This window comes from Pipistrellus kuhlii, unplaced genomic scaffold, assembly GCF_014108245.1.
Source record: "Pipistrellus kuhlii isolate mPipKuh1 unplaced genomic scaffold, mPipKuh1.p scaffold_m20_p_8, whole genome shotgun sequence".
Lineage (NCBI taxonomy): Eukaryota > Metazoa > Chordata > Mammalia > Chiroptera > Vespertilionidae > Pipistrellus > Pipistrellus kuhlii.
The window spans coordinates 57,761,620-57,787,274 of NW_023425584.1; the positions used below are offsets into that span (position 1 = coordinate 57,761,620).

Below are 25,655 nucleotides of genomic sequence, written 5' to 3' on the forward strand. Positions count from 1 at the left end.
AACTGTTGTGACTATTGACTTGATTTTAGTTATTACAAAAGGATTTCCAAAGAAAACGAACAAACTTTTCAGGGAAAAGTTTTCTTAGCAGAGACATTTTTCTATTAGTGACAATATTCTATTTATTTAGAAGAACTACATTTAGGTACATTAGCAACTTTAATGACATTACAAATAAAAGTGGATCCAGCAATTTGGTTTTTAGTAATAGTACCATTTTCAAAGTATTCCCTGGAAACTCAAAGGGAGCAATGAAATACTATCCAATAGAAATGTATTATGAGCTCTGTATATAAAATTTAAATTTTTCTAGTATTCAAATTTTTAAAAAGCAAAAAGGAACTGTTGAAATAAATTTCAATAATTTATTTAACCCATCATATAGGGGTGAGCAAAAGTAGGTTTACAGTTGTTCATATGGAAAATCCTATTATAGTAAAAGGCTAATATGCAAATCGACTGAATGAGGGAATGACCGGTTGCTATGATGCGCATTGACCACCGGTGGGCAGACGCTCCATGCAGAAGCTGCCCCTGGTGGCGAGTGTGCTCCCACAGGGGAAGTGACACTCAGCCAGAAGCAGGGCAGTGGTGGCGGGAGCCTCTCCTACCTCTGCAGCAGCGCTAAGGATGTCCAATATCCCCTGAAGGCTCCTGGACTGCCAAAGGGCCCAGACCGAGCTGAGGGACCTTTCCCCGCTCCCCCATACGTGAATTTCGTGTACAGGCCTCTAGTAATACAATAATAAACTCTGTTTCATGTATTTATTATTGTATTACTAGAGGCCTGTACACAACTGTAAACCTACGTTTGTCCATCCCTATATATAAGATCTTATTTCAACATGTAACCCACATAAAAGTTATTAATGAAATATTCTAACTCATTTTGTTCATACTCTTTAAAACCCAGGGTGAATTTCACACTTAGAGAACATCTCGATTCAGAGCAGGCACATATCAGGGGTTCACCAACCACATGTGGCTAGTGGCTATCACGTTCAGTAGCACAGCTCTAGAAAACTCTTAACAATTACAGTGGTAGTGTACATGTGTGAATTGCCTCTCCTTCATTTCCAAACCCCATCACAACAACTAATGAGAAAAGACACAAAATCTAAGCCAGTGGCCAGTGGAAAAGTTCTGGAGTCTAGAATCAAAGTGTCCACAGAAATGTGAGTGAGACCTTTAAGAGAGTCACGAGGAAGCTGGCTATCTAACCAACCCCTACACAAACAGAACCGAGAGGGATCATTACCTCTCTTTACCGAACCATAAGCATGCACATCCGCCGGTCTCAAATGCCATAATAATGAAAATCACATGACAAGGGAACTGAAAATTGAAGAATTACAGGCACCAAGAGATATCAAAGAAAATTCTGGAAGTATAACATCAATCTAGCTCTCAGTAGAAGAAAAAGCATCTCATGACAATTAGTCAACACTTTGGAGCAACTCCTCTCCTTCTCTCCTGCCCCTAAATTTAATCAGTAAACAATCTTGATTTTTTTTTTTGTCCACGTCCTTCCCATGACACAAAGAGGGTGTACACAAAGAAGTACATTGTGTTCTGTGCAGTGAAGAACCTTGTCACTCACTTGATATTTCGCTTAGGCCTCTTTATACCCACTTTTACACCTGGACTTTAAAAATTCCTGGATCATGTCTCAGGGCTCTTGGAATCTCTGGAAACAGGCACACAGCTGCACTCAGTGGGCCCTGAAATTGTCTTTGTTAGCTCTCTGGGCCCTTTGATCTATCACTACATTGTCCCTCAGAGCTCAACGCTCCTGTGAACGATGGACCCAACAACCAACAATGTGCTGTGCTGCCTTCTTTCACAGCCTTCATTTCTAGCCTCCCATTTCCTAGTAGGATTTTAACTACAACCTCCTATCCTTACATCTGCCTTATTCCTTCCAAGCCTGACCTCTGACTTTATGTAACCTTCCAGTGTCTTCCTGCATCAAACCCATGCTGGCTTTACTTCTTTAGCTTTTAAGCCCTACAAAGTCATCCCTTTCGTTCCCCACCGCATCAGCCATCCAGTTGGAACAGCCCTCAAAACTCATTCTAGCATCAGTTGACCATTTACCTTGTCTACTCCAAGGCTGCTGAGCAGGACAGTACTTCCACTATACAAGTGATTCTCATTATTTGCAGCACTTACGTTCTATAAATCTCTGAGAAAACTGAATTAGTGAATGATGAACCATTCTATTAGGGGAAATAAAGGGTTAGGTTCCTGCAAGGCTCTGGCCACAGCATTTTTATCAATTGATTTATACTTAACCATGTTTTATGTATGTTTCTGTTTAAAGACACTTTATTTAATATATATTATTGATTCAAAACATCAAAATCGCAGCCAACAACACTATACCTCATGCCTGAGCAGAGCTTATCTAACACATATTTTCTTTCTAAGGCACATTACAGATTTCTTGCCTTAGACAGCACCCTAGCACTATGCTTGGGGGCCATTCTAAATGGCAACATCACCAAGAAAACACACAAAAATGAAAAGAAAAAAAAAAAAAGGCCACCTCAACACTAAATAGACCGTGAAAAGGACTCTGTGTACAGCATGAGAGCTGATGTAAGAAGGCAGAGTGCTGCCTTGTTTGACCTTAACAGGGAATGTGAACATCGGGTGACTTCAATATTCTGCCCATCTGCCATGTCCCTGCATGACCACAAAAGCATGGCAAGCATCGACTTGGGGTTAGAAACAAATTTTAGTGAGTAGGCGAATTCACAAACATGGAATTCACGAATAATGAGGATCAACTGTACTTAGTATCTGATATAGTTTTTGTGACCATTTCCTCTACTAAACAATAAGCTCCCTGAAAATAGATCAGGTCTTAGTCCTCCATTTGTTCCTAGAAACTAGCATAGTGCTTGGCATACAGAAGGCACTCAATAATATTTGTTAACCAGAACCTTATCCACATTCACCTCTGCTTCCTCCTATAGGAAAACGTTTTGCTTCCCCTAGTCCAAGAAAAAGACTAGCTGATCCTGATTTCTGGGTCTCATTGTCTTCCCTCCCCTGCTTGGGGACACTGCTCCATCAGCTGCTCTACCATCTCTTCCTTTTATCTACTTTCAACCCTTTTACACCTGAAACATATTGAACTCAAGATTATTGATTTGTACTATCTTCATTTTTTTATTCTTTACGACATAGAGAACTTGTGGGGAATGAAACACATAGGGTCATTACTGACTGTCCACAGAGGCAGGGAGTCTTTACTCTGCCAGCCTATGGAAAACAATGACGTTCCAAAAGAGAATTTCCTGCATTTTAACAGTGGCCAGTTGTAACTCGTAAAATTCTTAGTATCACAAACATACCAACACAAAACCCCTAAGGGTTCTCAATCCAGAATAAACATCTAAAGCCTAGAGTATCTGTGGCCATTAAAAATAAAAATGATGTATAAGGGACTGGAAGCAATACTGCCTGAGAGTATTTAGAGAGAAAACACAAATTCCTATCACAAATCCACCTTCTCATGTATTGCTGCCCCTTCCTCCGTCCACCTCTCACCTTCAACACTGTCCATGCCACTGAATTAGGATTCCAGAATACTAGAGAACAAATTCTAATAAAATAAAAAAATAAGCTGGTCTTTATTTTTAGAAAAACATCTGTAGATAAAATGGAAAGACAGTAAGAATTTAAAAATTATGAGCTCAAATATTAAAATGATTTAAATATACACATTGAGCATCTAACTCACCAAATGGAAAGATAAAAACCTAAGAAGATGCTAAGTGGGGGGAAAACACACACAGACACACTAAAAAATAAAGGAATCCACTAAATTCAGAGGCTTAAGTCATTTCACAAATGTTTGTGGAGCACTTCCGTAAATCCTCCTTGCCTCTGTTTTCTGGTATAATGTTAGCTTCGAGGACATGCTATAACAGAGCAGTATGGAATAAGCCTTCATGAACTGAACTGCGGAAGGGCATTCATTTTTGTATTCTACCAAGCTGTTGTACCTGGACTATGGAAAATGTTCAGTAAATGCTCTTTTCTTCTTCTTTTTTTAATTTCAAAGAGGAAGGGAGTGAAGGAGCTAGAAACATCAATGATGAGAAAAAACCCTTGATTGGCTGCCTTCTGTACACCCTGTACTGGGGATCGAGCCCACAACACCAGCATGTCCCCTTGACCAGAATTAAACTGGTGACCCTTTAGTCCGCGGGTCAATGCTCTATCTCCTGAGCCAAGCCGGCTGGGGCAGTAAATGCTCTTGAATAAAGATTTATTGTATGGCATCCTTACTTTTAGAGTTCGGAGCACATGTCAGAAACATTACAAAAGATGGTCAGAGTACCTGTCCATCCAGGTTAACCTCTATGATAGCTCCTGTTATAATAGTAAATGAATTGACTATTCTTCATAACATAGCAACATCTTTAACATCTTAGCTATGAGAAATGCCTTCCAAATAGTAAGGGCTTGCTATTTTATATAGACACACACACAAATCCCACTCTGTTTTAGAGGCTCTGAAGGTAAGGGAGGATCACTAATGTTTAAGGTACAGCTTAAAGAAGAGGAATCTGAAGTAGCTGAGACTCCATGAATGCAATGTGGTCCCCTCTTGCTCTGGGAACAGAAGTAGTTCACCACCACTTCCTGGAGAAACACTGCTTCAATTTTGTCCGCATCTGCATATTAATAAAGAACCAATTACAAGGTGTGACTGGAGATCAAAAAAGGCCTGGTAAGCCTGCCTAGAAGGGAAGTGTTCTCACCCTCTATCGGCAGACAAAGGCAATACCTTCAGAAGCACTGATCAATGCATTGAATTAACTTCCCAGTCAGGGCATAGAATAGAAAAAAATATTCTGAAATTTTTCATAAATTTCTCTGTACACTCATCACAATATAACAAATGGTTAATTAGCTAATAACTGAGCAACTTACTATGAGCTTAGCATAGTACTCTGCTCTCTTTATCTCATCTAATAGGGATTCTATTTCAATGTATAGATATGCAATCTGAGATGGAAAGTAATTTGCCCAAAATTAAATAGCTAGTAAAAGAGAGGTGGGATTCAAATCCAACACACATTCACACATACTTTTAACCTCTTAACTGCTATGTATCCTATCTTAAAAAGAAAAAAACTAAATTTATTTAAATTAAAATTTAAAATGTAAACAAACTATACATACTGAACATGTGTACATTAGCTCTATGTGGAAAGCGCTTGGAAAAGGGCCTGTACATGATCAGGCTGGCCTGCACCTTCTCACAATCCAGGATCCCTTGAGGGATGTCTGACTGCCAGATGTCCACGGCAGTTGGACATCTCTCTCACAATCTGGAACCGCTGGCTCCTAACTGTTAGTCTAACTGCCTGCCTGATCGCCCTAACCACTCTGCCTGCCTGCCTGAACACCCCTAACCACTCTGCCTGCCTGCCTGCCTGGTCGTTCCTAACTGCTCACCTGTCTGCCTGATCACCTCTAACCGCCTCTGCCCTGGCCCCCGAACCTGGGACCCAGGCTTCCCTCTTTCGGCTGGCCACAGGCAACCGGGACCTGGGCTTCCCTCCTTCTGGCCAGCTGCAGGCAACCGGAACCCGGGCTGGCTTCGACTGGGCTGGCCACAGGCACCCAGGACTCAGACCAGCTTCCCCTGGGCAGGCACTCAGGACCCCAGTTGGAGCTGCCCGGGCATGCCACTAGCACCACCCAGGCAGGACATTCAGAATGACACCCGGTCTATCTGGTCTAATTAGCATAGTACCCTTTTATTAGTGTAGATTTTCTATTAGTGCAGACTAGATGTAGTAAGGGAGGAGGAGCAAGCTCATGAAATGGAATTGGTTTTTAAAATGACACTGCTGTGAAAGTCCAGTTTGAGTTAGTTAACCCTGACTTTTCACTATTGTCCCTTGACAATCCAACAGATTCTACAGCAATTAATTGCTAGTCTCACTCCAAACCTTTAATGGCTTTAAACAAAAGAATCACAGCAGCAGCTGATCCCTTCCTCCTAGCCCTTCCCCCTTCTCTTTAAGTGCAACATTATTTTCCCTTAGAACATCATCCCACCACTCAAGAGTAACTGCCAGGACTAAGCCACCACCCCTAGAGTAGGGAAAAAATTCTCTTTACTTTCAACCAGAAACCATTCTGCTGCTGCATAAGCTTTTCCTTTTACATTGTTTTATTCTTGACTAAGGGTAGAGCATGTAAGGGGGAAAAGTCAAGTGGCTTTGACTGCTACATACGGCCATAGCACACCTGATTGCCAACAAAAGCTGAATGCCAGGAAATCCTGTGAGTGTGTGTTTAAAGAGCTGGGGCAGGGAGGCTGGGACAGTTATTATGTTAAACCCAGATTGTGCTCAACATCAACCGAGTATTCCTTGGGAGACTAGCCTGTTTTTGTGGAACCCACTTTAACATTTTCTTAAAGAATACAGCAACTTTTCAAGAGGCCTGTCCATAAGTACAACCTCTTTTACACCCAAAGCACATTTGCTATAATGTCCAAAATTTCCACAAAGAAACCTAATCTAAACTAGATTATCTTATCTCCCTTCTCCTAAAATTATCCCCAACAAAAACCCCAAACAAAAGCTAAGATGATCTTCAGGAGGGGGAAATTAAAAGCTGCCTGGCTGGTGTTGCTCAGTGGTTGAGCGTTGACCTATGAACCAGGAGGTCATAATTCAATGCCCAGTCACGGGCATGCAGGAAGCGCCAATCAATAATCCTCTTCCATCATTGATGTTTCTCTCTCTCCCTCCCTCCCCCTCTCCCTTCATATTTTAAAGCATATTTTAAAAAGAGAAAAGGAAAGCTGAGGTCAAAGACATTAAGCTCACTCACAACATGAGCAAACGGGTCCTTTGTTTATTCATTTATTCAAATATATCCCAAGTACCTATACATGCCTGAGTGCTGTATCCCAAAGTGAACAATACAGACATTGCAACAGTCCTCCCAGTCCCTGCAGTGGAGTGGTAGGGTCTTGCAAAGTCAATTACAACACAGCAAGATAGGGTGCTAAATGCAATGATGAATATGAGAAAAGAGCAGGGCTATCTAGTCCTGGAAGGGTGGAAGGCTAGGAGGGGCCTACTATTAGCAAAGGCTTCCCTCTATCAGAGCATTACTATGTACTAGGCGCTGTTCTAAATGTTGCAAGAAAAAAAACCATTTGTATCTCATAACCACACCACGAGGTGGTTACTATTATTCCCAATGAACCAAGAAGACAGCAGCACACAGCACAGAGCAGCTGAGGAGTCATACATATCCTACAGCTATTAAGCATGGTGTCAGGATTTGAAACCTGAATCTGGTTCCAGAGCCCACACCCACCCCCAACCACCAGCTTAGGTTGGAGTCAGTAGATTAAAGGCGGAAGGGAGAAGGCGAGTTCCAAGCAAAGAAGTTTTTATAAAGGGAAAGCTCAAAATTGTTTGAGGAACTAAGAAAAGTTCACTTTGACTGGTGTAAGTAGTGTGACGGGAAAAGCAAAGAGAAATGAGACAGGGGCAGCCACGTGAAGGAGTTTAGAGGTGATTTTTATGAATTTCATGTACAGTTCTGAGCAACGCAATATCAGGAAAGGGCATAAATCTAATGAAACTAATAAAGTTTAAACAACACACAAAAGAATGCAGATTTATGATCATTAAATTTTTTAATGCATTTTAGCTATTAACTTCATAACAGCTTTTAACTGTTAAACAAGGCAACTTGCCATATTTAGGACTAAAAACTGGCTGAGGCCCAATGCAGGAGGCCTGTGTTTCAGATCTAGCCCTACCCTACCGGACAACTATTTTTGTGACCCTGGCCAGTGAGCCCATTTCCTAGTCTATAAAATAAATATAACTACTTTGAAAAATAAATGAGAGTTATTATGGCTAAGTCCATCTTATATTTTCTTTGAAATACTGCCCTATAACAGACAGCACATTTAACCAATATTCACCTCTCTCTCACCACAATTTATAGAAAAGAAAACCAAACCATAGAAAAATTAGTTTGCATCACAGGTAACTAACTCCTAACTTCATCATCCTAACTTCCAGCGTGGCTTGTTTCTGCTTTGAAACCATCACCACTGTATTTCATAGGCTAAACAAATTCTTTGTCTTTGCCAAGGAAAAGAAATTATTCAATTAAGAGGGCTTCTGGCTAATTGCTCTCATGGGGGTCAGGGAATATTCCTAACTTTCTTAAATACATGTAAGGGTGAGATCCTCCAATCCCGGACTGTCCCTCCCGACTAGTGGGAGATGACAGCAGCCACCTGGAGTCACAGGTGCTTCGGTTAAGGACGTAAAATTAAAAACACACACTTGGGAGCTAAAAGAAACCGTAAGGCCTCGAAAAGCAAGACTCAGAAAAGAATCTCTCCCCTTGTGTTTCCTATCCCCACCCCACTAAGAAGTTACCTCATCTAAATCCATTAAAGTGGCAGATTAAAGGTAGGAAGAACAGCATGAAGAGGAAATCACATAGAACCATCATGAGAAGGAAACACCAGATCAAAATCACAATACCCTTGACTCTGGTTACTTTTTCATTACTCTTTTAGGAAACACGGAGAAAGAATCTCACAGAATAAAGGTTGCAGGGGTGATTGACGGAGCCTCTTCCCAAATTAAGCTGTGGAAAATAAAAACCCCTATCAACTCTCTTTACCATTTGAGGACCAGCTACAATTTATGGGTGAAATAAGTATTTTCAAGCCCTAGTTGGTTGGCTTACTTCAAAACTGATATCCACAAAATTCAAATGGGTGAAACAAACTGCTAACAGTCCCTTGAAGCTGTAATAGCATATCATCTATGCACTAGCAAACGCATGTTGTATTTTTAAACTATGGCCATGGAAACCCAAAACAAGTGTTCCCTTATTCATCTAAATTTCATCTGCCATTAATGTTTTTACTACATGAAGTGCATTAATACAGAGGTTTCTGGTCACTTGTTTTTATGAAGATAAAACAGTGTGAAGCCAGTAGACTATTTATCTTGGACCGAGTACTACAGAAAACAAAAGTAGGAATAAATAACCATTTCTCTAGACAGAATGGACTTTCAGCGATGGATGTGAAGATTGAATTTAACATTTTCATAACTAATCTAAGTGACAGATTGGCCAGAGGTAGGGCCATATTTTTAAGTGGCATTAAACATTTTTACCAGGAAAATGTTCAAATGTTCAAATGTAAGATCTTTCAGGGTTCTTTGAACAGATAAGTAAGTAGTAAATTAGTTTCAGGTCACGTCAGTTCAGGTAAAGATGGTGTGTAAGCTATTCTTATGATAGACCAAAACTCTTTTAAAAAGCTTATTCTTAATAGAATAAGTCATATATTTCTTTCTGAGGAGTGAACCTCAGAAAACTAAACTAGAACTGGTATAGAAAAAAATAAAATGATGTATAAAAAAGTATCTACCTTGGCTTGTTGGCTCAGTTGATTGGAGCACTGTCCCACACACCAAAAAGTTGTAGGTTCGATGCCTCGTCAGGGCACATACCTAAGCTGCAGGTTCAATACCCAGTCAGAGCACATGTGGGAGGCAGTGATCAATATCTCTGTTTCGCTCTCTTCCTTCTTCTCTCTAAATATATCCTCTGGTGAGGGTTAAAAACAAAACAAAACAAAAAACACACAAAACAAAACAAAAAACCCCAGCAGGATAGGGTGCTAAATGCAATGGTGAGTATGAAAAAGAGCAGCACTCTCTCTCTCAAAATAGACTTTACTTGGTTAGAGCCAGGTTTACAGTATAAGCACACTTACTGGTTAAATTCTGAAATACAAGCATTGGGGATGTTCTTAAAGCTTCAGAGACAAATTTATGCAAAATTGTTAAAGGAACTTTATATAATGGGTAATAAAATTCATACTTCTCTAAGCAGTGGTACTAGCTGAAAACAAATGGGTTCAAATAAATACATTTAAACATTTTCTAAGCTCCTATTAATCTACTCAGTGCTATGCTACACACTGCAAGGACATACATATAATGTTCCTTGCACTCAATGTATAATCTGGTAGCATCTGGTTAATTAGAAAAACAACTAGTAGAATGTTGTGTCATATAAAAAAAAAAAAAAAAAAAAAAAGCACGCGCACGCGCGCACGCGCACACACACGAAGTCTAAGTTCAAGAATTCAGAGGGCATGCTCATTTGGGGGCAATCAACAAAGACAATCAGAGGTAGCATTTGAATTGAGTTTAGGAGAACAAAAAAGAATTCTGAAAAGAGTAATTATGAGGAAGAGAATAGAAAAAAAAAGTCTTAAAAGCAAAATATGAATTTCCCAGGCTCTCTGGCAAATACTGGCTTAATGTCTCCCCTGACAACCAATGCCTCATAAATATCACTACTTGGAATATCCACTGTATCTCCAACTCAGGATATGCAAAACCAAACATATACATTCCCTCTTTAAAAGTCATTCTCCTTACAACTGTGTTATTTCCATTAATTATACTATAATTCTCTCAGCCTCAAAGCCTTAATGCTATTTTATACATTACTACCTTTTTAGAATTATTTACCCTTTTTGATAACACTTCCCTCTCTCTGTTTCAGATCTCATCTAGTTTTTTCTTTTGAAATATGCACATTCCTCCATGCATTCCAGTTAAGTCCCCAAAGAAACAACATTCAGAGAAAGCAATGGAAGATATATAAACCCTTAATTACTTGTTAAGCTTTGATGCCAAATCTCAGCCTCAAATCTTAGTAAGTTAGACTGGGCCAGGCTTTGGATTGGATGGAACCAGGTGGAGAATTTCAGCTGTGATGATTTTTTAGGCCATCCAGAGCCTAAACCAAACTAGGTCAAAAGACCTCCTCCTCTGCCCCCATAAGGCCAAACAGGAACTAAGCTGATGGACCTTTTCTGAGAATGTCAGGAGGTTGGGCAAGAGAGAGGGAGAGAGGGAGGGGAAGAAAAATAAATATAAAATCTGCTTATGGTCAAGGTCCCGCATATTTCTAGGATGGAAAGGGAAGAGGCAAGATAACTGATAGATTAACAATATTTTGGGGTTTGTTCTGAAGGAAAGGCGAGACCCTATTATTTTATCCTTAAGGAAAACTGTGCTCCTCTCTCACTAAAAATATCTGTGGGGTACTAAAGGCCCAGTGCTTTGCATATAAAGGTTTCTAACATAAAAGGAGAGAGCACAGGTCTAGCACATTATACTAATAGCAATACTTTAACCCCAGGGAAGTTACCTACTAAGGTCTGCCTATTGGACCACAACAATTCTGACAATCAGATGCTAATTTTGACATAATTCTGAAAAAAGCCTTCCTCTTAAACAGCTACTTAATATGCTTGCAGGGTCAAGGCAATCTCAAAACAACTCACGTAGCTACTGCTGTGTTAAACACAATATTGACTTTAACAGTCCAAGCAGTAAAACTCAGTGCTGGCTGGCGTAGTCTCAGGACAGTAATCAGCTGTAAGAGCAAAGTCCAATGCAAGCTAGATTTGAAGGGAAGAAAACTGGAAGGAGGAAGACAAAACGATGAACAAATCAAAGCAGAGGTTTGTATCTGCTGGGACTAGATTGCTTTTTAACAGTTTTATTTGGAGCAAGCAGAGGTTGCATACTTTCCTTGGCACATTATCTAAACTCGCACCCCCACATAATTAAGCACAGTACTTAGCACTTCAGCAAGATGAGATTACTTAACAATTGGAAGTTTTCCCTTTTTCTAGCTTTTGAGCAAATGCCTTTCTCTCTTTCCAGTCTCTTCCGCACTACCCTGTCTCTGCCCTTTTCTGTGCAAATTTTATTTTTTTGCCCACACAATTCTAATATGTAAAAAGCCAGGGGCCATCACAACCAAAACAATTGGATGAATGACCTAACAGCAGGTTGCATGGGGCAACCAGGCCAGCAGGGGGTTACTGAGGGCCAACCAAATGACTGAACAGCAGGCTGCATGGGGTGACCAGGCCAGCAGGGGTTGGGGGGGGGGGGGGGGGGGGGCAATTAGAAGTGACCAGGCCGGCAGAGGGGGCAGTTAGGGGCGACCAAGCCAGCAGGGAGGATGCAGTTGAGGGCGACCAGGCTGGTGGCAGGGGGCAGTAAGGGGTGATCAGACCAGCAGGCAGAGACAGTTAGAGGTGATCAGGCTGGCAAGCAGGTGAGCAGTTAGGAGACAGCGGTCCCAGATTGTGAGAGGGATGTCCGACTTCCAGAATAGGCTTGATCCCCGGATTGGGCCTAAACCGGCAGTTGGACATCTCCCGAGGAGTCCCAGATTAGAGAGGGTGCAGGCTGGGCTGAGCGGACCCCTCCCCATCCCCCCTCCCCTGGCACAGATTTTGTTCATTGGGCCTCTAGTTTTATAATAAAGAAATTTTAAAGGCTATTTAGCCATAAACTCATTACCACATCACATCAACTATTGCATTTCTCTGTTTCCTTTGTAGTCCCTGGTCACAATTTACATATTTTGCTAATATATTAATATATTCATCTTGTATGTACTAATTGATTTTGGTTTCTTCATTTAATATCTCAAGCATTTGATTATATTAACACTAGAGGCCTGGGGGGGGAGGGGGGGGGAGGGGTGGTTCCCTCAGCCCAGCTTGCACCTCTCTAATCCTGACCTCTTGGGGGATGTCTGATTGCAAGTTTAGGCCCGATCACGGGGATTGGCTAAACCAGCAGTTGAAGATCCCTCTCACAATCCTGGACTGTTGGCTCCTAATTACTCACCTGCCTGCCTGCCTGGTCACCCCCAACTGGCCCCCTCCCTCTCCTGTCCTCCCCCCTCCCTGCTGCTGGCCTGGTTGCCCCACACAGCCTGCTTGTTCAGTCCTTTGGTTGTCCTTCACTAATCCCCCTGCCAGCCTGGTTGTAGGCAGCCATCTTATGAGGGAGTAAGGGTTAATTTGCATATTACCTCTTTATTATATAGGATTATATGGAATACTGATGTGTTAATGATAATATATTGATAATAATATATAATTAATGTATTATAGTAATTACATTTAATGTAATTGTATAAGTTAATATATTAATATAATTTGATTATATTAATATAATCCTCATAATAATATAACCATCTTATAATACCCTATGAGCTAACATCACAATTTAGCCACTCTCCTATTGCTAGACAACTATTATGACTGTTTTTAGATTTTTATCATTATAATAATAATGTCTAAAGAACATGTCCATTCATAAAAGTTTTGCTTTTTTGTTTTGTTTTTTACTTTTTCATGCAAAGAATTCTTTTTTCCTTTTAAATCACTGGAGTCAAAAAAGTATGAGCATTCTCATGTCTACATAGTATAACCAAACTGAATTACAAAAGAACTTAAGACAATCAGCATGACATTGGACTAGACAAGTGATCAACAAGTACCAAGAGGCACTGGGAATGAGTTTCACCACCTCCATGCCAGTATTGTTTCTTTAGGGTACTTGAAATCACCTCCACTGAACAGCCACTCTGCTGTTGGCAGGAGTATAAATAGGCAGGGCTCTAAAGAACAATTGGGCAGAAACTCCATCCTGGGTCCTTATTCCAGAAATATACTTGAGCTTATCTATAAGGATCTTCTGACCAGGAAGTTCACAATCTCTAACAAAAAAGCCTGAAAACAATATAAGTATCCATCAATAGGGGGCTGGTTAAAATTAGTGCACTTGGTTGCACATGAAAATTGTCTGACTACGGTTTCATAAAGACAGACATGGAGGCCCCAATTCAGATAATTCAATCAGGGTCTCTGGGAGAGTGGTGGAGCCATTTAAAATCTCTCTAGGTAACTTTTTTTTTTCGGGCGGGGAGGGGGGTTTAGGGGGCAATGGTAAGATATGGTACACATATAATACCTTAATAAAAAAATGAAAAATAAAATAAAATCTCTCTAAGTAACTTTAATGTCCAGTCAGACTTGAGAATCACTGGGTTAAAGCATTATACACGCATTTATTTAACAGGATAATGGGCAACTATTAGCAAAATGCTAAACAGCGTGTATATCAACCACAGTTTTGTGTGAATGAAAGATATTTTTTTTCTTGTATTTGCATAGAATATTTCTGGAAGGATATATAAGAAACTGGTATAATAAATTTAGCCTTTGCGGAGAAGGATGAGGAATGTGAAATGAGAGACTTATATTTCAATGTATATCATTTTACAACTTTTGATTTTTGTATCTGGTGCATTTAAAAATTAATGATGTTGAAGAAAGTAAAGACAATAATTTAATTCATAAGCAATTTTCAGGAACCCATGCATTAAGCCATGTATAGTAAGTATCCTACAGCAGGGCCAGGTGTCAGTGTTCACAGGGTCACCATGGAGCCCAGCAGCTTGGAAACAACCAAGTGGCTACCAAGGGTCCTTCTCCCTTTGGGCAGAGACAGTAGTTCCTGCTACCTCCTTTTGCCCTAGCAACTTATTCACTGTACCATTTAAAGCAAACAGCCATGGCATGAAATGCTTAGGGAAATGTTTACCCATAGTTCACTCCCTCACACAGTGTAGCCCATCATTAATGATATGTTAGTCTGGATTATACTCTTTAAAAAGCTTGCCATATTTATAAACTCACTTTTATGCTACTTTTTCAAATGGAAAGCAGAGATGGTTCCATCTTTTGTCTAAAGCTCTTACTTCATGTCACAGTTTCTGCAGGGTTCAGAATACCAATACTGTTTTTATAATTAAGTGTGCTATAGTTTAAATTTGAAAAAAACACAAATCAGTTGGCTAGTTTTATTCTATAATGTATTTTGGTTTTACTAAGCCACACAGGAATTCCAATAAATCTAAAATTAATAACACTCAGCTAATAATTTCAGAGGTTTGCAGATTTTTACTTTTTCAGTAGGTCATGTTCAATACCTGTGTGACTTTACAACTGGGTCTCTTTTTTCATTTTTGTTTTGTTTGAGGAGGCAGCAGGTCCCTTTAGAGTATTTCTCCTCTGAATTTGATATATAAAAAACAACTCATTAATATTAATGAAAAGAAGGAAATATTTTAACAGAGTCCTTTAAAAAATGTCACAATGCATGCCAAAAAGCATATAAAAAAAAAAAGGCAGTTCCTTACTAAAAAGCATTATATCAAGAGATCAGATTCTGGAATATCAAAGAATCTTTAAGAATCATCAGTTTGAAAAACTCTTTTATTCATTCATTCAGCAGGCATTTTATTAAATACAATTTCCTGCCAAGCACTGTCGACACAAAGGCAGTGGCTAGGATTTAAAACTCCCATATGGGCACTCTAACCAAAACACGTTATTTTCTTGTTTCCTTCAGTTACTTTCAAATGTATGCTTTGAAGTGGCAAATTTTTAAAATACTGTCAATATTTCTCAATCATATTTTATAAAAGATCTTGAGTAAATAGTGATAGCTAATTAAGAGATAAATGATAGCAAACAGCCTAAATTTCTTTTTCATTGCCTCTAAGTTTTCAACTGTAAGGTAGGAAAAAAAAGTCCATTTTCTGGGTACAACAGGGAGAAAGAGTTGGCAATCTGAAGTATTTATAAAGTGTTACAGGCAGAACTGATCAAACTATTTTTTTAAAAATATATTTTATTGACTTTTTACAGAGAGGAAGAGAGAGGGATAGTTAGAAACATCAATGAGAGAGAATCATCGATCAGCTGCCTCTTGCACACCCCCTACTGGGGATGTGCCCGCAACCAAGGCACATGCCTTTGACTGGAATCAAACCTGGGACCCTTCAGTCCGCAGGCCAACGCTCTATCCACTGAGCCAAACCAGTCTTGGCCAAACTGTTGATTCTGTTGCTTCTTCCTAACACATCCTAAATCAACACCTGTTTCATCCCTTGAAGAATGTGCTGGTTAACATCTAACTTGTCCTCAAGTTATGAAGAAAGAGTTGCCATGACAACTGAACAAAAAGTTTAGTTAATAGAATTCATTCAATGAAATGCAAAAATCCACTCAATAACATTTAACTGGTAAATGTGTACTTATAAGCAAATTCTCATATTCTGTTTGTAAAACTGTCAAAGTAAATGTTAATGTGTTCTACGGAAATATATCACAAATAAAATATTGAACACACACACACACACACCTTTTGGTCAGAGTAGGCCACAAATAAATAGAATAATTGTTTAACCATTAAATTTTGGTGATGCTGCATTTAGGATTATAGAGTATTGAATATACCTAAAATTAAGAAAAAGCAGACACTTCTAAAGTTAGTATATTTCTTAGATTTTGTTAAATTTCCAAGTAAACTCATGTACATGTTTACTTTCTGCTGATATATATATATATATATATATATATATATATATATATAGTGTAACGTAGATTACATTCAAATAACTAGACTCTGAATTTTCCTAGAAAAATATTTCTGTCATAAACACACCGAGTTAAGGTGGCTGACACATGCTGTTTAAATTATTAATTTCTTAACATGCAACTATCTTTACTGGGACAAGTCTGAGGGCTCCACTAGATATGTCGGTTCTCAATCCAACTCCATCAGTTTTGGGGGATGAATTTCTACTGCCCAATGGCCACTCTCACTTAGGCAACCTCCACGAATTGGTGGTCATTTTCAATTAGACAATGGTGGATAATCAAACACCAGTGATCATTTATTGAAAGAGATAGAATGTCAAATACAGAAATGTGTTTATTTATGATTAAAAAGTCTTAGGTGTGGTGATAAAATCATCTTCCTAAAACAGTACATGTGTCTCTTTAAACACTATGCTGGCCACATATTCCAGAGCACAATCTACAAATTAAGCAAGATTCAAGGACAAATAACTAGAAAAAAATATATTCTAAAATATATACAGAAGTGAAAAATATAAAGAGAAATATGACAGTAAAATCTTACTAAGAGAAAGAGCACTGTGCTATACAACACTTATCCACAGCATTATAGTATTAATGGCTACATTTATTGCACTTAATATGTTGTATTATTTTGGCACAAACAGAAAGTGCAATAAGAAAAAGATATGTAGCAAGATATGTGAGAAGGCACATTGTCCTTTTCAGAAGTCCATTATAAAGGCAGCTGGACAGATTCTGACTGAACACAAGTGGGATGCCAGCCCATCTCCTTCCATCCCCAGCCCACCCTCCCATTGGAGCACTGGTTACAAAAGTGCCTGTGTGCCCTGAGAAGTGAGTCATGGATGTTCCATTTACAGACCGGGTGGAGTTGAGGGAAATCACTATTTCATGCCCAGTTAACTGGAAAAGTCCATCCTGTTTTTCCTCTTTTACATAATAATCATTTTTCACAAACCTGAGATAAAGAACGCTTGCTAAGTAGAAACTCACCAAATATTTCAGCCTTCTTCTATGCAAAGGGAAAGACTGATTTGTACAGTCAAAGACATGACCTCATGGTGCAGGCTTAACAATTCACACTGGGCAAGGGACTTGTACAATCAGGGTAAAACATTTGTTCCTTTTCGCCCACACCAAGAAAAACAGTGGCTGGAGAAATAAGTGCAGGACCAGTTCCCAAATCAGATTCACCCACCAGGAGCTCATGTTCGCAGCCAAAGCACTTTATGAGTGCAAGGACAATCTTTTACAACTTCCTTTGCCAAGAAAACACAACAGCACAGTAGTTTCCTTACACTGACCTCACAAGCAAACCATGAGAAACACAACTTAAAGCCACAACAAAAACTAATTCTCTCCTTTTTATTAAAAAATATATATTTTTATTAATTTTTTAGAGGAAGGGAGATAGAGAGTTAGAAACATTGATGAGAGAGAGACATCGAACAGCTGCCTCCTGCACATCCCCTATTGGGGATGTTCCAGCAACCAAGGTACATGCCCCTTGACCAGAATCGAACCCAGGATCCTTCAGTCTGCGGACTGACACTCTATCCACTGAGCCAAACCGGTTTCGGCTCTCCTTTTTTTAAAAAAATAAATATTTTTTTTTATTGATTTCAGAGAGGAAGAGAGAATCATTGATTGCCTGCCTTCAGCACAACCCTTACTGGGGATCCTGCCTGCAACCCAGGCATGTGCCCTGGCCAGGAATCGAACCGTGACCTGGCTATAGGTTGAAGCTACTCTGACTGGGCCAGATCCATACTTGTATTAAAAGACCACATGCCCAGACCATCTCTCAAGACCACCCACTAAATCAAATAACAATGTGTAACATAATCACTTCAGAACTTAAAATTATAATGCATGTTTTAACTTTAAATATATCCAAGCCATGCCCTTAACTTACCAAAGTTTTCCCCAAATCTAAAAAGTTGTGTCACTTTTTTATAAACACATTTCAATAAATGCTAATTAGATCTCTCTTGATCACTAACTTGAGGCCTACATAAGAGAAGGCCACAGTGGACTCTAAGGCTTGAGAAGCAGTGACCCAGCCTGACTAGTGAAAATTTGCACATGTAGATTGCCTACAATTATCAACATCACCAATTAAATTGGCTTCCTATGGTTCACTATGAACTTAGGTTTTAAGTACATTAAAATTCACTGAATATTACTTTTAATAACAGGAACTACTAGTTATTTTAACAAAGAGGAAAAATTCTATGAGTTTTTATCCAAATCAATTTTTTCACACCTTATTCTCACTCTTTCATAGTGTAAAATACCCCAACGACTATTTAACATTTAACGTAATTTAAATCACAGAAATAATGTAAACTTATTAGAGAAAAATCCAAAATATCAACCAAAACACCCCACAAAAGAGTAAAATAAAAATTTCACCCACTCCTTGGCAACCACTGTTAATATGCTGATAGTTTCCTAACCCTCATCCATATTTACATAATCAAATTACACACTCCTATTTTAAAATATTGTTCATATAACTTTATATCTTATTTTTTACTTTTTTCCATTGATAACACATTTCCATGTATGCATATATACACACAAATGAACCTGTGTGTCTGTGCATGTGTGTATGTGTGTGGATATATGTGTGTGTGTATATATATATACAGAATATATACATATAAATAATGATTTGGCTGCTGCAGAATATCATCTATTGTGGTTATATCATTCTGTTTAACAAATTTCCCCCTTTGGCTAATCAGATTTTATTCGTGATTTTTCAAAAGAACTTGCAAATAATTCTGAAAAATACACCAAAGTCTTTAAAATATTTCTGAACTCCCAGTCACCTCCATCCAGGTGGAGTTACTGCCTGCTGAGTGTCTTTAGCACTCCTCTGAAAACTCAGGTCTGTTTTATCTCTGACAATATCAAGGTTAAAAAAAACAACAAGTAAATAGAAACATGTCGGTGTTCTATCTCAAGTCTCCCATCTAAAGAAAAATAAAAAGGAACTCAATATATCATGAATATATGATCTGTTGTTCTTTAGATTGAATCATTCTGGAAAATGATTCAATTTTAGTAAAGTTTCAATCTGAGTAATACTGAACTCTATGACTTAAAAGGCTCCTGGTAACACTTAAACCATTTGGTATGCATTGTATTCTGTTCAAAAGGCTTCCAAACTCATGGTTACCTCCTCACCACAACGCTATTACACAGCACTGATGCTGTCATTTTACAAATGAGGACCTGAGAAATGAAGAGACTTGTTGGGTTTCGCATGTGCATGAAGCTGTATTAAATCAATGGTCTCCTTAATCTGTCTCCCAGGTGCTTTTAACAAAAGCCACTGCAATAGATGGAACAGTGAGTTCCTTCCTTACCTCTGCCAAAAATCTCTAATAACCCCCCACAATGTATGGCAAGTGTCAAAACAAGAATGTAGTGAGTGTGCCAATAAATCCACAACAGCAGGCAAGAAAACTCACAGGAAGACTTTTATTTTATTTTTTTAATCCTCACCCAAAGATATTTTTTCTATTAAAGTAGTTTTTAGAGAGTGAAAGGAAGAGGGAGAAACAGAGAAACATCGATATGAGACACATCGACTGGTTGCCTCCCTTGCACACATCCCCACGGGGGTCAAGGACAGAGCCTGCAACCTAGGTATGCACCCTTCAGTCCATAGGTCGATACTCTAACCACTGAGCACTGGCTAGGGCCAGGAAGGCTTTTAGAAAGTAGAGGGAATATCATCGTATTTCATCTCATTCTCCTCTGGAAATGCACCCCAAGAACCCCACTCCCACTAGCAACAGAGAAAGGCAATCCACGCAATTATCTGATAACAAGAAGAAATCAAAACTATTTATGTGTCACATGTTTTGTCATAGGCATTAAAAATATGAGTGTAGTGGACTAAACTCTGGGTCCCCCCCCCCCCCCCGGAATATTCTCTACCCTACCTCAGAAAAATGTCATTAGAAACGCCTGTATCCTGGAAGCTGCGATGGGAGGGGAAGAGAGGAAGTACTCCTGTGTAATATGACTCCGTGGGGTCATGGTCCTGCCCTCAGTCATACAAAGCATGACTGCAGTGAGCTCTTAATGCTGTATTTAATGTAGAGATGTAGTCTTTCTCAGTGTTTGAATTATCTTCTTGTTAGAGTTTCCAAGTTTTACCTGCTATATACTCATCCTGGTATATAAACTGTTGTCCTTTAGATAGCAAATCCCAGTAGGCGGGATTGTACAGGTGGAGCACAAAACCACAAGCACATGAGCCTCAGATGCTATTCCATAATGATGACAAGTGGATTAAATTATATTTATACTAGCCTGGTAACAGATTACTTAAAGTTGTTCTAACAGAATGTGAATTAGCACTAACTAGGCCATTCAGGACTAGAGGGGAGGAGTGGAGACTACTTTTTCTAGCTACTAGCTACTAAGGAGATGAAATGCTTATATTTACTCCTCATATCCACATGATATATATTTCAATATGTTTACTCACTTCATTCAACTGGTCCAAAATAAAACATTTGCTAACCCATGATCTTTTTCATATCCCAGCTGCATATACATTTTAGGTGGAAATTAGTCCACTAATTCACCAGAGACATTTAAAGAAAACCCTTTAAGATCAAACTTCAATCTTGAACCAGATGTGCATGTCACTGAGCATATCTTGGCTTTTAAAAATTCCTAAACAAGTTGACCTTAAATCCAAAATAACCAAGAACCCAATGCTACCTCTGATTTGAACCACTAGACAAATAATCTTTTTTTGTTGTTCTAATTTATCCTTATGGAACAAAGGGTTACTCAAAAATATATTTATGTATCACTTAATTAAAAGTGAAAGCATTCTGATCAGCAAATAGAGAATTTTCTCAAATTTCAAGACCACAATGCAGTTTTATAACTTTAAATAGGGCTTACACTTCACAAATATCTTAATTACATATTGTTCCTAACTATTTCTCCCAAACATGTAAATTCAATCTCTTTGATTCCTTTTATTTTCCTAGGAACCCCTTTCCTCAAAGCTATGAAAAAGGCTTTTTGGCAAGATCTGAAAAGATATACACTTAAGGAAGGAATCTTGACTATGACGATTCTTTTTTTAAATAGAATGCCAGAAAACATGAAGATCTGAAAATGACCTTTGAAATAAGCTGCTTATATTGAACAACAGGTTCCTTTCTAATCAACTACAGTATGGGAAAACTAAGAGGAATGAGAGAACAGTAAGAAACCCAGGAAAACAACTAGGGAGTGCCCAAGAATGAACAGAGTAACATCCGGGGGAAAACTTGATAAAGGGCAAAACTTTAGAGATGTGGAGGAAAGTTTAAAATAACTAGTCCAAGTCCATCACAGAAAGAAAAATATATAATAGGCTTCCACAAACTCTAAAACAAAAATGTGTGTGTGTGTGTGCGCGTGCACGCGCACGTGCGCGCACACCCACACATGTGTGCGCAAACCTTTTTACTTAAGTCTTTCTTAAAAATATATAGCAATCCTTCTATATAATAAAAGGCTAATATGCAAATCGACCAGAACGGCAGAACAACCAGTCACTATGATGTGCATTGACCACCAGGGGGCAGAAGCTCAAAACAGGAGCTGCCCCATGGTGATCAGTGCACTCCTAAAGCCGGCTCAGCCAGAAGCCTGCTCACGGCTGCTGAACACAGCAGTGATGGTGGGAGCCTCTCCTGCCTCCGCAGCAGTGCCAACGGGTCCAGGACTGTGAGAGGGCACAGGCCAGGCTGAGAGACTCTCCTCTAGTACACGAATGTCATGCACAATGCCTCTAGTACATGCTATAAAACTGCCCAGAAAGTCTACCTGAATCTTTAGGGGACCTTTTACTCTTAAGATCTACAATTTACATTATGTATTTAAATGCACTGAAGAATATAAATTCAAATTCATATTAAAAATACTGGATTTTTAACCTAAATATTTTCTATTTTTAATTATGTTTTTATTGATTTGAGAGGGAGAACCATCTATTGGCTGCCTCCTGCATGCCCCTGCTGGAGATCCAGCCTGCAACCCAGGCATGTGCCCTGACCGGGAATTGAACTGGCGACCTCTCAGTGCATGGGACAATGCTCAACCTGGCCTGGGCTAACAATTTTATCTTAATTTCTTGAAATCTATTCAACTACAAAGTGGGCTTCCAAGGGCAGCTAATATCCTGTATTGTGGCATTCCAGTCTTCAAAAAGCACATACTAGCTCCTATTTGGATAAATCTGGATAAGATGAAGCACAAGGTCATTATTTTGCAGGAGTAGAGTTAAGCCAGGTAAAAAGCAGGAGGAAAGACTTGCTTGGGTGTGCTGGTGATTTGTCATTTCTTGGGTCTTTGCTGGCGGCTGCTGTTTCACATGACCCCTAGATGAAGAGCTGTCATCAAGTGAGATGTTCAGTGAGAGATCACCTATTCTCCCAAAGACCTCTATCATAAAAACTTGTAGAAAATCCTAATGAGGCCAATTTAAAAAACAAAACAACAGAAACAGTCCTTGGTACAACTTTGTGTCCTTCATCAGAACTACCAATGGAAAGTCAGAACACCACACTGACAGCGTTCCCACCAAGTGGGAATCAATTTCCCTAATGTATTGTATTTCCCTAAATACAGCCACAATTTTTTTGTTCAAATTACACTTAAACTTGTGGATGGAGGAAATGATGGTGGGCAACGGGGGAAAGAGCACAATGTCACTCCACTGCCTCCACTAGCACTGAAATGGCTTCAAATGCCTTTGACAGATGGCTGCCCAAGTAAAAACACCTGCACCACACATGCCCTTTTCTCTGCAGGCTCTGTTCCCTTGATTGAGTCTGGGTTACTAAAAGGGGAGAGAAGAAATTACACACCTTGAGTCTGAAGTAATTCTACCATTCTGAGAGGGAACACAGCATCACTAGTACTCAAGGCAATGAAAGGAGTAGAATTCCCTACTCAAGTTATAAGGATTCTGTTAGCCGAAAGGAAACATGAGACGTTAACTAAGGCTGTTCAAAGTCCTCACAATTTTACCTTCCAAACAACAGCACATACCCATCCCTGCCCCACAAATACAAACTTACTGGTATTTAATGTTCCTATAAAAGTAGTGAGGGGCTGTGCGTGTTGTAAAGGAATGGGATTCCAGAAAAGCAAAATCTTGAATATGAAACTTAATAATAAAATGTACTCATGCACTTGAAACTCTTAAAAGGTTTACTACAGTGGGGCTAGACCCGTTTAGTAATAGGCTGCTTTTGCAAGACATTTTGGGCAAAGAGCCCTAGCAGAGTGTTACAGTTGGAAATAGATGCTCCATAAGAAAAAAATTTGCTGGGGAAGGAAAAAGAAAAAAGAAAAAGAAGAAGAAAAAAAACCTGTTGAAAGTAAGCAAATGAACCTCCCAACTTAAGAGTGCCTTTTGAGGCGTCTTTTAAAAGTTAGCCCTTGAAAGCAGAAGAGCGACAACATTTTAAAAGACTGGATTCTGGGGTCAAAACGCGGGCTCAGCCGAGCACAGCTGCGGATCTCGGGCAACCCGTTTCCAGTTCTCCGTGACTTGACCAGGTTTCTCATCGGTAAGACGGGAACTGTAACAGCACCGACCTGTTCACAGGGCAGGCGGCTTGGGAGAAACAGACGCGAAATCGACATGGAGCAGCATTTCGGATCTTTTTCATGCTCCACAAGTGCGAGCTGTTCCTCTCTGCAAAGGGGTGAGCTCCCCGCACGTGTGAACGGCCTGCACCAGCTCCGTCAAACCCAAATCCCGGCCGTCTGCGAACAGCATGTCACCCCCTCCCACCCCTGACTCCACGCATCGCACGGCACCCGCCTTCCCGGCAGCGTGGAAATGACACCCTTGTAATTCACCGTCTGCGAGCTTGTCGGGGGGGGGGGGGGGGGGAGAGACAGCAAAGCAAGAAGGAAGATGCCCTACCTCGTGGACTGCTGCTCCTCCAACAACTTCAAAAAAACCCTGGCGCGCCCACAATGGGTTTGGAGCAGCTGGTAAACCCTCCACATGACAGCTCCCAGCTCCGCGGCGCCCGCGGGGGGCTCACCCCCATTCCCGGCCAGCGCCCCACCTCCCCGGCCAAGCCCGCGCACGCCCGGGAGCCCCGAGGAGCAACTCTGGGAGGAGGGAGGGACCCGGAGTCGTGGGGAGGGAGAGACGGGGGGGGGGGGGGGGGGAGGGAGAGAGAGCGGGAAGGGAAGGGGGGACCCGCGTGGTCACCGAGGTTTCGGGGCCACCCTCGGACCCGACGCCTCCACGACGCCCAGCCGGGGACCCCGCGCCGGCGGCGGCGGGCTGCGACGTCCCGGGCGGCCCATCCCCTTCCCCTCCCGCCCCCGCCACCCGCCCGGCACCGCGGCGGCCCAACGGGTCCCCCGACAGCCCGGCCCCCGGCGCCCCCTCACCTGAAGGCGGCTCCATCCTTGGGGGCCCTGCCCGGGGCACACGCCGCCGCCGAGCCCCCGCCGCTGCCGCCCTTTTTGTTGAAGAGCTTCTGGAGCAGCGTCGGGGCCATGATGCTGCGGCCCCGGCCGGGGCGCTCGCTCCGGGGGCCGGCGGCTCAGCGCGCAGCCGAGGGCGGCGGCCGCGGCGGCGGCGGGGCCATCGCGGCGGCGGGAGGACGTGTGCTCGGGGCCGGGGCCGCCGGCGGCCGCTCATAGGACGGAGCCCGGGCCGCTGCCGCCGCCGCCGCCTCGCACGCTGACAGTTATCTCCTGCGGGAGGAGCCCGCAGTTCCACCGCGGCGGCGGCGGCGGCGGCGGCGGCGGCGCGGGAGGAGCTCGGTCACCCCGGCGGCGGCCATTGGCCTGCCGGGGGCCCGCCCCGGGCGCACGTAACCCGGCGGGAGGCGCGGCGGCTGGCGCGGGGCCCGGGCTCGCGGCGCGCGGGGGGCGGGGGGCTGGGGGCGGCGGCCCGCGCGGCGCTTAAAGGGCCCGGGCGCGGGGGCGGGGGCCGGGGCCGTGCCGCCGGGTGGGCCGCTCCGGGAGGGGGCGCCGCCGCAGGGGCCACCGGGGCTCCCCAGGCGGCCTCGCTCTTTCCGAACGGCGAGAGCCGCGGGGCGGAGCTTTGTCGGGGAGACAAAGCCGCTGGGCTCGGGCGGCTCGGTTTGCACAGGTGCGAGGGCTCGCGTGCACGCCGCGCGCTGCGGGACCGGGTGGGATGCGCGACGTTGCTGTTTCTGTCCGAATTTCCCAACCGGCCCACTTCCCCCCCCCCCCCTCCCCAAAGGTGTTGGCGTGT

The 25,655-nt window shown here is 41.6% G+C and overlaps 1 protein-coding gene across 2 annotated transcripts in view; it reads right to left on the minus strand.

Annotated features, from left to right (window-relative positions):
* FNIP2 (folliculin interacting protein 2) overlaps window positions 1–25,218 on the minus strand; it is a 121,305-nt gene extending 96,087 nt beyond the window's left edge. For both annotated transcript variants that reach the window (XM_036424082.2, XM_036424076.2), the window contains exon 1: window positions 24,821–25,218. In XM_036424082.2, coding sequence (XP_036279975.1) covers window positions 24,821–24,930 — 110 coding nt within the window. In that variant the 5' untranslated portion in view covers window positions 24,931–25,218. The remainder of the gene's footprint in view (window positions 1–24,820) is intronic.
* Window positions 25,219–25,655: the final 437 nt, after the last annotated feature.